Source organism: Manacus vitellinus, unplaced genomic scaffold (genome assembly GCF_001715985.3).
Source record: "Manacus vitellinus isolate BGI_N305 unplaced genomic scaffold, ASM171598v3 scaffold_9_pilon, whole genome shotgun sequence".
Lineage (NCBI taxonomy): Eukaryota > Metazoa > Chordata > Aves > Passeriformes > Pipridae > Manacus > Manacus vitellinus.
In genome coordinates, this window is record NW_021940917.1 from 9,150,158 (window position 1) to 9,162,718 (window position 12,561).

General features: G+C 35.3%; 1 protein-coding gene across 1 annotated transcript in view; it reads left to right on the plus strand.

Annotated features, from left to right (window-relative positions):
• The window catches only part of SHOC1 (shortage in chiasmata 1), a 46,536-nt gene that overhangs the window by 11,637 nt on the left and 22,338 nt on the right, over window positions 1-12,561 (plus strand). Inside the window, exons 5-12 of the mRNA XM_018086213.2 lie at window positions 474-636; window positions 2,547-2,649; window positions 3,346-3,502; window positions 4,782-4,889; window positions 8,137-8,266; window positions 9,113-9,207; window positions 10,620-10,862; window positions 11,988-12,437. Of these exons, the coding sequence (XP_017941702.2) occupies window positions 474-636; window positions 2,547-2,649; window positions 3,346-3,502; window positions 4,782-4,889; window positions 8,137-8,266; window positions 9,113-9,207; window positions 10,620-10,862; window positions 11,988-12,437 (1,449 nt within the window). The remainder of the gene's footprint in view (window positions 1-473; window positions 637-2,546; window positions 2,650-3,345; window positions 3,503-4,781; window positions 4,890-8,136; window positions 8,267-9,112; window positions 9,208-10,619; window positions 10,863-11,987; window positions 12,438-12,561) is intronic.

The following is a 12,561-nucleotide window of genomic DNA, read 5'->3' on the forward strand; positions in this document are numbered from 1 at the left end:
AATCACCTGCTTTGCCACTGTTGGATTTCTGGGCTGCGAGTGCACACTGCTGGCCCAGGTTGAGTTTTCCTTCAACCGTCAGCCCCAAGTCTTTCTCCACAGGGCTGCTCTCAGTCACTTCTCCACCCAGCCTGTAGGTGGGCCTGAGATTGCCCAGGCCCATGTGTAGAACTTTCTTTGTTGAAAATGCAAACATGGGAAAGAAAGGAAAATACCTTTTCTTTTAGACAGACATTGTATAAGAAAATAAAAAAAAAAAAAAGGAAAAGAAAACCAGAGCTTATCCTGTGGACCATTGGAAGTCTAGACTTTGTTGTGCTTAAAGCTTTAAAATTCCAAAATATTTAAAGCAGAAAGTACTTATTTTTTGCTGACACTTATAGTATTCTAAAAGTTGATCCACAATTCTCTTTATTCTGGTAATTGTTACATTTATATTGTTTTATAACATATTTTTTCTTATTTTTCGTCAGATTTATATTTGGAAGAGGAATTTACCTTTATTGATAATCTTGAAAATTTTCGTAAAAACCTGCCAACTTTATCTATACTTCTGAGCAGACTACAGTTTTTTTTAGTGAAAGATCCCCTTTTAGATTCTGAAGGACAGATTTTAACAGAAGAGAACATTTTCAGGTACCTACAAGTTGATGTGTAATATTGAACATAAAAAATAATCTGTGTATAATGACATTGGAACATCTGTTAAATGATAACTTTGTAACTAGTTTATATTTGCAACAGGTAAAGACTTCAGCTTTTTTTCTTACTTAGGAAAAAATGACTCAGATGAAATTTATATGCATTAAGAAAACTGGATTAATGAAATTGTGTCACTTTTGCATTTTGTAAGTGTGAAGCGTACTCAAGATTTTACTTTTGGAATACTGAAAAAATGTACATCTTTAAGGGACCTTGTCCTCCCTCAAACTGATTTTACTGATGCCCTCTCAGTAAAATGCCTCTAAATTTAATTGGACTGGGATTTTATACATGCTTCCACGTTCCTTCTTTCTGTCATCTCAGTCATACTGTCAGCAAATCCATGCTCTTGCACTGTTGAACTGTATTTCTTCAAGTTCAATTGTATTTCTTCACATTCAAATATTATTTATTTTATGGTTTTACTCAGTTTCATATTACTGAGTTGATTGAATTTAGTTGAATAATGTCTAATGTCACGAATTTGAACTAACTGATACATTAAACTGGTGTAAACTGTATTAGAAATGGGCCTAGTATTTCCTAAATATATTGGTTGTATAGGTGCATTCATAAAGTCTGGCTAAATTTTGCAATGATTTACTTCATGTCTGGATGACTTGTATCACTTCTTTTGCACTTGGTAGGGTTACATGATTCCCAAGAAAAGTAAAGCAAATTTTAACTGATTTAACTGTACCTGTATATCAACAGAACAGGGAGGAGTGGGGTTGTTGGCCTGTTTTTTAAAATGAGCCCTAATCTCACACTGAGTTTCAGACATAAAACTATGTGCAAGTGTGAACACTGTAAATACCTAGTGAAGATAACATGATCCAGATTCTGCACCTACTTTCAGAAATGGCATAAAAAGTGCTAGTGTGAACCTTTACTCAAACAGCTCTGACCTCTTGGTCTGTGGTTGACTAGCAAAACCAGGAGCCTGCTCAAGGTGGGGCCCCAAATCTGCTTGTGCAGCACACATTTAAATGCAGAGGCATTTAAACAAAGACATATAATGAAACAGACTTCTACTTAAGGTAAAATTCAGTTAGCATCCTGAGGCTGGGCATAGAACAATTTGTACTCTTCAGTCCAAAGTATTCCTTCAGGAAAATAGTGGTGTCAGGGACTGAGGAGGAAGTTATCCCCCTAAAAAGTCGTTATAGTGTTAGTGTGGTGGCCACAAGTGGCAAGCCTGATGAAAACTTTTCTTTCTACTTGAAAAATCTTCATCTTTTTTCTGCTTGTATCCTTGCTTCACAAGGCAAGTAGTAGCCTCACCTCTGAGTTTTATTTCCAAGCATTTTGAAAGTTTTTCAGTTAAACCAGGGAACATACTTTTGGATGTCATTTTGATTAATAATAAGCACACTCTGCCTTCACTGGTGCTGAATCATTTCTGAAAATAGAAACTAAAGGAGACAAAAGTGAAATAAGGTCAGTGTTATAGATTACCAAGATTTTATATATAGTAAAAAAATTTGACATTGGAAGAAACTTAGATACGCAGCTTTTGCAGAAAGTGTTTTCACATGAGAACATTTATGTGATGGGTGTTGAACAATTTTAATATGAGGGGTTTTTTTCTGTAACTTTTTAAGGCAGGTCCCAATATTAAGTGATTCTACTTTGCATATAATGTATTATTTCTTAAAAATACTTTTGGCTAATTCCACAGATCGGTAGAGCATCCCTTGGAATTGCTTTCTTAGAAAAGGCATGGATTTAGAAAAATAACTTTTTGCCATGTGTATGGCTATCAAAGCTATTGCTAAGACTTTCAGTCTTAGACATGAAGTAATACAAAGAAGTCACTTACTTTCTTTTATGATCTTTTAAAGAGAATGTTTGATTTTCCAAAATGAAATGAAGATGGAAGAGAGTAAAAATGAATTGCAGGAGATTAAAGAGAACTTTTGCACTATACCTATAAAAGAGGAAGAGGTATCATCCTGTTGTTTCATCCTATATATTATATTAGTTGTTGTTCTGTGTTTTGGGTAGGTGTTTGTTCACTTGCAAGTCATTTTACTGAATTCTCTTCATACTTGCAAAGTATTCGCAGCCTTCATATTTCCAAGGTTAGGAAACACTGCTTTTATTGGTGGTTTTTTAATTGTTGGATGCTGCTGTTAGGAGTTTCCACTCCGATCAGCTGTTTCTCCTGCTTCCAAATGTGTTGGCACTGTAGGTACTTGTTACACTAAGAATACAAATTAACCAGAACGGGAAACCATGACGTGCATGGGAAAGGGAAAACTCCAAGCTATGTTTCAGGATTTGGGGAGCCAGCTTTGCTTCTTTTATAAAAAGAAGTCAAATCTACTTTTTCCTTCATTTTTCAAAATTCTAAAACACAAACTTTCAGTAAAGTAAATGAATATTTTACTTGACTGGGAACTGAAAGTTCAGATACACTCTCTGCACTTCACTCACTCAATCTGAAATTCTATAACACTGTATTTACTCCATATTGAGCAAAGCTTTGTGTATACTGTGTAAATGTCATAAGATTTCTCTCCTAAAAGCTCTGAAATTGGTTTAGAATTAAGTTACTTCAAGATTTTGAAAAAGCTTTGACTATACAGTAACATCAAAGGGGATTTACTGACCATTCTGTTGTGATTAATATTTTTTCAGTATTTCATGTTACCTCTTGAGTTAGAGTTCAGCAAACCCAGCAATGGTAGATCTGATTCTGCTAAGATTCCATCATACTTGGAATTGAATGAGTTGTTAAATGTAGCCTCAGACACTATGGCTGATGAAGACCTGTGCAAAGAAGTGATCAAAGAACGTGAGGGTTGGTTTTCTTAATGCTTGACCTGATTTTCCTTTCATTTGAACACATTTAACACAATTTGGCTCTTTGATATTGAGTTCACTTTTGAGTTACATCACAGCCTATTAAATGAGAATTCCTCTGGGTGAGACTATGAACTATTCTATACCCAGATTTCTGAGTACATGTCTCCTCAAGGGGTAGTAAACTATTCGCCATTTGGTTCAATCCATGGTTGTGTTGTAATCTCGGAAACATGTAAATGAGCCATGATTTGTGCTTTAAGATCTACCATGAATATAATAATTTAGTCTTAATTTTTCCTGTCTGTTTTTAAATTTACTTTCAGAGACATCCCTAAGAGGATTATATGCAGTACAATCATACTGTAAAAAAATGCTTTTGTTGCACTGTAATTGTAAACACAAAAGCAGATTTCTGAGGACAAAAAGGTTAAATATTTCCATGAATAACAGGAATACTCTAAATGACAGTAGTCATTTCTTTAAAGAAATTTTAGAAATGTTTCTAAATGCTTTTATGTGATGGATAAATACAACTTTAATGACAGTTATTGGCTAATGGACCGATTTGTATGGCAGTATTTTGTGTAGTTAAAAGAAAAAAACATTACCTGAGCTTTTGTTGCATTCTTTTTAGTTAAAAAGTTAATAATTTTCCACTTTTTTGGTGGGCAGGAAGCAACTCAAAGAAGGAAGATTCGTGCTTCTGAATGTGGAGAGTGTCTGCTGAATTCTGTCTGATAGGGCACCAGTTTGAAATAATCCAGTCTCTTGTTGAAAATAGGAACAAAACTTTTAAAAGTGTACATTTGACTAGGGTGGTTTGATTTGCATTCTTATGACACATTAAGTACATGCCCTGTTCTGAGCTGAATGATCCAAGCTCTGCTGCAGATATTTGAGGAGTTTGTACATAAATGTCAACCTACTGGAGTTTTTCATTCTTTTTTAGTAGCAAAAGAATCTACATACACAAACTCCCAGCAAACTATATTTAGGCTACTTAATTGTTCTGGAAATCACTGTAGTCATAAGAGCTTGGAATAATTCAGGTAGTGATTATACTAGATTGTGGGGGTTTTCTGTCACTTAAGGGATAAGACTGAGCACTGCTCTTATCAGCTACAGCATTTGGGGTTACTAAGCATGACTGTGATTTTTCATAACAATATATCATGGAGGTTCAATAATAAGATTGAAAGCAAAAAATGCTCTGACAGGAAAATGTAATAAATGGTTAATTTATGGCACCTTTAAAAATCTGTTTTCAGATCTCAAAGCAGAAATTACATACAACATAGAAATTTCCAAGTACTGTCCCATTCCTCAAGAGGTTTGCTCCAGTAATAGCACAAGTATGCTGGAATTCTGTGAGTCAGGTAGGAAGATCTGTATAAATCAAGGGGTGATATTTAAAATAAATTCTTTAAGCAATTGTTCCTATATTCTGTTCGTAGGAGGACATGCACTGTATAGATAAGAACATTCTCTTTGTGTAATCTACTATTTTTTACCTGCACTATAAGGAGGTAGAAGTGCCATACTGCTTTCCAGAGCTTTATAGTCTAAACACGACCAACTTTACAGTTCCCTCATGTTGCTTTTGGCTGCAAGTGATGTCTATGAATTTTGTATTTGATAGGCTTTTTGGATCTTTTTTACCTAGCAAATTATCTACCTAGAGAGGGAGGATGAAATTCAAGACAGATTGATTAACATCAATTTGTGGAGTCAAAAAGCACAGTATAAAGTTTGTTAAAGTCTAATATAAATGCTTTCAAAATAGGGTGGTGGAGAACAATCCAGGCAGAAGTGCTGAGGTAATAACTTCTAGATGTTCAAAGCTCCTGTGCAGACATTCTGGTTTGCAAACAGTTCTGTAATGACGTGTGATTGAGAAATTAAGTCATATAGTCAGCAGAGCTCTTTTCCACAGAAATAAACTGAAAGTCTTGAATATTTGCATTGAATCCTTGCTTCTCCTTCACTGGCATTTGAAAATCCTTTGTATGTGTCCACCTTTAATAGCTTGAAAACTCAAGTCATGGTGTTTACAGTGCATACCAATGCTGGGCAGGTTTGGTGTATGACTGCGCAACCTAATTATCTAACCCTAGTTAAAATTTCTTCAGGTTCCAGGTGTAACCTTTGAAAATAATGTATATTCTTTGCCAGCCCAACTGTGTTCCCAGCTAAATGTTGGCTGGTGAAGTGAGGCAGAAAAATGGCTACGCTGGTGGCATTTTTCACCTTTAATTAAATGCAGAAGAGCCTGTGCAAAGAGCGACGTTTACAAATGGATGTGATCTGAGCAGAGTGGCAATGCTTGAATATATGTGTACTTCTCGTCCTAACGTATATCCTGTCCAGGAAAAAGTCTATCCATTATTGCCATGGGCAGCAGCAGTATTATCAGTAACCAGTGCATGTTCACTTGATAGTTTTCCATCCAGCAGTTACTAAAATCCTTGAGAAATCTTGTCTTTTCTCCAGATCAAGAACCCCCTTATTGTCTTAGTTTCAATGTGTTTTAAACTGAACTGATAGTTATCCTCTGCAGGCTAATAGGATCATGCTCCCGATACTGTATTGCAGTGGAATTTTGGTTGGAGCAATCATATCTGTTCAAAGCGTCTGATATAAAAGCTCAATGCAAACCCACCATGTGTTGTTCCACCAAGACAAAGTTAAACTTACTTTCCATCTGGAAGTTATTGCCTAGCATGATAAACTAATCTGGGTCTAATGAGCTGCTCTTTACTTCTAAGGCTGACAAATAGGAGGAGCTTAAGTGAGCATTTTGAGACCTTCCTCCTGTACGCAAGTTGACTTTGATAAGTTGACTTTGATCTTCTCTAGGATATTATCTGTTCTACTGGAGCTGATGTAAGAAGTCAAATCATTTTGAATTGTTTTTTAAAGAAAGTGACTGCATTAATCTTTACTGCCAGTTTGCTGCCTTAGCTCTGCCATTGCATCAGGCAAAATTAAGTTGTTAGGGCATGATCAGCTTCCATCTTCTTGTTCTAATTGATTTTGCTGTTTATGAGCTACCAGAAGTGAAATATGTGTGCTTGAACTCAGAGAAGAAGCAATGATAATATAATGGCATTTTCTGTAAACCTTTCATTGTTTGCCTTTCTCTCTTGCTAGGAATAGGATCTGTTTATTGATAAAGGGCTTAAGAGACAAGAGAGTTCACTAAGTCATCAATGAACCTCTGAGAGTAAGCAGAGTTTATCTAATGTAACTGATGAAAATATTCCAGTCTTAAAGGCAAAAATAACTAGACAAGAATTAATATTAATAGTATTGCTGAAAGAGAGAGAATTGTTCTTTTTAGATATGGCAGGTATTTTTGCTGTCCTGAGATCATTTCCTACCCTATTCAAAGTAATGTGCTTAAATTGTTTATCCCCACAAAAACAGTTAGTAAGCTAAAGTTCACAGCAGGAGTTCATGGGGCTTTTTTTTTTGTTCTAAGTAAATGGGAAAGAAATTATACTGGTTAGAAGTATGTTGTTTTCTTTTGTATCCACTTCTATTTCTTACCTTTTTTTTCTACTTCTCTGATAGGTATTTGTGTTCTCTGGCTTTCTAACATTGTCCCTTACCCTTCCTGCCATACAATCAGCTTTTTAGGTCAGTCAAGGAGCAGCTGTAAGCAGCTGGACAGGTGACTGATTCATAGCCTGCTGTGTGCCAACTGGCCAGACAACGTGTGTATGAGGATTGCATCTGCTTGCTGCCTGTTAGAATGAATAGGGAATTTGTTACAAATGTTTTTCCTTACAGAGGCACTGGTTTACTTAAAATTTTTCTGACAGTTTTCACAGACCATAGAACAACTGTGTTTTTTGTTACCTCTGCTTTCTGGTTAGAAGAATGCCAGAGAGAAGAATTCTAGGACACTCATGTAAACCACAAGTTTTTATGAAATAACACTAAAATCAGTGCAGTTGCAAATTCCTAATTTGATTTGAATAAAAACCAATAAATAATCCATTAATATGTCCACATGTGATACAATTGCAAAAAAAAAAAAAGGTTAAAAGTAACTTGCAGGGAACTTTTAACATGCCAGGTTTGTTTACATACTGCTTTAAAAAAACAGATGTGGTAGTTCATTTCAGTGATCGTACTAATTCTACTTGAAAGAGTAATTTTGTCTTTAAAATCCTGACTGTTTTTGAAGTTCCTGAGTCCAGTCATCTGCGTCTTACAGCCACTATAACATTAGCCAAAGTCTCTCTCCCATCTAATTAACTTCATTTATGGGGGAAGCATCTAAGAAGGCCAACAGGCATGAATGCCTAATATCAAGACCTCAGCCATGGTACCTGATGATTTAATTATAAAAATCAGCTTACATGTGAAGAGTATGCAGCCAGAATTACATTAAAGAAATGTAATCTACACATTGTTATCCCCAAACTGTCTGGAAATTGGATGTGAAGTATTTGGGGCATAGAGCTTAAACACTGAATTGTCCTATGAAAATATTTTGTAGTTTAATACAAAATTCTACCAGTATAAAATTCGTAAGCATGTGTATTTCATTCAAAGGTAGCTTTGTGATTTTGATTTTTTATTTTTGTTTTGGCTGGGGCATTATGTAATTTCTAGCTGAATATATTCCATATTTGAAAGATGAAATGGAAGTGCCTTTAACTCCTCCATGCAGACAACAAAGCTCATGGGTTAATTTTCTGTGCAGAGGACTTCAGGAAGAACTTCTTCCTCTCTCTGGTAACAGGTAATGAAACTTTGGTAGTGACAAATTCTATCATAAATCCTCTAAGTCATACATCCTCAAAATAATTGAAAAAATAACTTTAGTCTATTATGAATAGAACACTGTGAATCAATATTTATGTTGTTTGACCTGCATACATACTGTGTTTTGTGGGAAAGAGTGATCGAATGCACAGGCTGTATCCGTGGCTTTTCAGGGGAGCTTGAAAAAGGAAATGACAGTCACCTCTGCAGGCCTCTTTCTCTAGGGGGATTTAATAACCTGAAAATGCAGTCTCCCTTTTGAAGTAGGCAACAGTAAATACTTATGTATTTAGCAAGTGTGTATATGTGTGTATGTATACATTTATAAATATGGAAAATACATACATTGCACAAGTATCACCTTCAAAATCTCCAGAAGAGATACAGGAAGAAAGTATTGTCTGTGTTTTGGGGATATCCTCCAATAATGGGGTTTGGGCCTTTTCATCCTGGCACAGGATTAGGATTGCTTCATCTTTTCCTTCTCATCTTGTTTTTGAGACTAGAATTTTTTGCCTTGCTGTCTTTCTCACATAATGCACAGAGAATTTAAATATCCCCTTGGAGCGGGAACCACACTCTAGACGGAATTCTCACTCTGTGCCATTTTAGTTCATGAACCAGCCTTGATGGGTCCTCTCACTCTTTCCTGTTTCCTCTGTATGGACAAGAACAAACATTTTGATGAACGGGAGAATGAATGAATTAACTGAAAATTTAAAGACAAAGTAGATCTTTAAAAGGTAGTTTTACATAAATCAAAATTCAACAGATAATCCTGTTAAACTTCATAACTACAAGTCTTTTTTTATGTTCTTTGTAGTATTTTGGTTACAGGGCCCTCTAGGGAGTACTTAGACTCTTTGGTATGGCAATCAGAGAAGTATCGGGATAATATGAGCTCTCTTTTACTTGTCGGTAAGGATTTCTAATTGATGTTAACAAGTTCCATGTACACAGAGAAATACAGCAGAAAAGATAATGTTATATTACAGAGCACATGTTTTGTTCGAGCCATTGAAAATTGTCCAGTTAATGTAAGCCTCTGAAGTTTGGATTATCTGATTCTTTTAGTGCATGTAAAAAGTTACAGTATGGCAACAAAGAAGTCAGTATGTCATGTACCCTTCTGTGGAGGTAGTTTGAATGAAATAAGAGTTTTATTTTATTATGACAGTGTTCAGCTCACTACTGCTAATTATATACAATAACTGGTAATAATAGTTTGGTAGAAATTTGTTAATCTATTGAACTCCTTCCTATGTACTATTTTCCCTTAAATAATGTTTTAAAAAGTGTATTAGTCAACAGAAGAGTATGGTTAATGGAAAATAATGTTATACATTCACAAAAGCAGAGTTTGTGTTAGGAAGTGAAATACACAAAACCAAAATAAGCTGCAGGGTATTTATGACAGCACCAGAATATGAATTACCATTATTCTTTCATTTCATTTTATTTGCTTCATTTTACAAGTCTCAGGATTAAGTTATGTATATTGACTTGTTATGTTGTCGAATTCACTTGTACATTGATTTACAGTTGAAAATAATGTACGGTATGCTCCTTACTACTGCAGTTCATTTTTTTTCAGGTAAGGATTCTGCTAAGTCTTTGTAAGCAGGATAAGTAAACCCACACATAATGAACAAGATTGTGGTGGTATAAAAATGTGTAATTAATAAGGAAATCATAGGTTTTGCATATGAGTTTTTGTGTTGTATTGTATTGTATGTATGTTCTGTCCTTTCATTGGTTGATATTTGACGCAGTACCATATAAGGTTATGTTCAGCCCCTATCTCCTATGGTTGGTTGTAATTTGCATGCTCTGCCTAAACCCCACCTTCTGTTCTAGTGCCTTCCTTACCCATGTTATTTCAGGCTGGAGCCATTTTGTGTAGTGCTCCTTTGTGCCCTTTTGTTCCTCCCTTTAAGCCGTTCAGTTGCCCCGCTACTTTTAGAATAAAATCACCTTACCAGCTGCACCCAGAAAAGTTGTGGAGGTCTTTATTCCAGCGCCGACCTCAGCACAAGATAATTTGTAATGTTAATAATTCAGCTACACATTATTAGATCTGAAAAACATTTAAACCCCCACCTGACCTTACTCATAGACGCGGTAAGTAAAAAAGTACTCTTGCTCTGATAATGTCAGCTGCTTTACTCTTAAATCTGTTCATGGACACTGAGTTACAAATGGAAGTATAAAAAATGGATATATGGATATATATGGTAGGTCACAATACTTGGGAGCTTTTATTTACAAAATTACATTCTGTTTCATGTTTCTAGATTATTAATATTATACGTTATTTCTGGGTTTTGTAGAACATCAGACTGTTAACCTTGTGCCTCAGCATCATTCACTGACAGAACTGCAAGAAATGCTACCTGTTGAGACAGAAGCATCAATACTTAGCTCTCTAGAGAAGGGCTGGTGGCTTAATTTGGGTTTAAATCCAGCAGCCACAGAAATTTTGGAGCAATTAAATACGGATGACAGTAATGCAAACAGTTTAATTCCTACAGAAATAGAAAAATTCACACAATTTACATCGTATCAGTTAGAAAGTAAGTATCTTCTTTTTTTAAAAAAAAAGTGATAGAAAGGCAAAGATAGATACTTAATCAGAGAATCAGGCAGTGACAGTTACATATCTCCAAGAACAAAGTAAATGAAATATTTCTTATTTTTGAGACTAAAATGTTTTACAGCAAAATGAAGTAGCAACACTACTGCAATTAAGGTGTACTTTCACAAACTTAAAACAAATTGTAGGAACAAAAACGTTTAAGTACACAAATTTATTACCATGCAGGTGAAGAGTAGCCGCCACCAGCCGTACTATTTTCTAATAAAATAGTTTCGTACAGGAGAATTTCTTCACAAATAGTAGTTTTGCATTGGAATATTTTAATAAAGTAGATACATTGTCCTGTCTGCAGAAGCCAGTGTGTGTTACAATGAAAACTATTTATTTTGTGATGCTACAGAGGTTTTTTTATGCTGACAATGGTTTCAAATTTGAACACCTCATAACTTCAGAACTTCTCATGGGCCATTTTGCATACTTATAATCAAACTGCAACGAAAAATGCAAAACCTTATTCGGATTTTGTTATATAACTATGGCTGGAGTGCAAGGCATCAGTTGTGGTTGTGGCATTCCAAGGACTGACAGTAACATGATATATTGTGAAACAAATAGACACTTCTCATGAAAGAACAGTTCCAAGTAACTGCTTTTTACATATTTTTAAGTGTTTAGCTACTGTGTTTGAGATGGATGTACCCCCATAATGCAAAAAATTGCAGTTCTATTGAAGCATATCTTCAGAGGGAGCAGATTACATTCATTACTTCTTTTTTTCCCTCTAAAAAAAAAAATCCGGTAACTTTTCTTCCTAATGAAAGATACTGCATTCCACTTCTTAGAAATCTAACATCAGTAAACACCACGGTGAAAACTTCTTCAAACAATAGCATAGCCTTCTGTGTCTCAATATTGTGCATTTTTGCTTTGGACTAGTCAGTGCAAGTTTTCCAAAAGTGAATTTTAATGATCTGAGAAGACAGAAAGAAGAAATTGTAAAAAATGCTTTTTCTATAAACCATCCAAAGTCATTAACTCTAACCAGAAGAGGGAAAAGAAAAAGGTCTATATTGCAGTGAATAAATTAAATTCTATTTTTCAGAATGGCTTGAAGAAAATTCTGTGATAAACCAAGAGCTGCTTTCTGCTGAAAGACATCAGATGGACAAAGTAGTAAATCCTGACTTGTCACTGCAGACTCAAAGGCAGTATTTTGCCCTGCCTGTGCGTGCTGTGTCATCTGCCGAAATTCACAGCACAAATACATCTGGGGGAGAGCTTACTGGAGGAAACAACAGGAAGATTAAGGTAGAAGAGGAAATTTGTTTCTTAAACCAAGAAAAGAAAACTCCCAAACCATCTGAATCAGTCAGCTGTAAAGGTGTATCATCTAAAGTACACAACTCATCCTGTAGTGAAAAACCTGCATCATTTGCACTTGCTACAAAATGGGACAACGATGATTCTGATCTGAACAACTTTATCATGATGAGATCCAAACATACACTCAGACAAAGAGAGGAAAAAAATTATGTAGATAGACCTGAAAAAGGTATGTGAACCAGTTTATGCTGCCATTTTTTCCAGATTTAATTCTTTGCTGTTTTACCACTTACAATAGTTGCGAGTTCATCCTAGTAGATGTATCCTTTGAAGTAAATGGTGACATTTTTCTG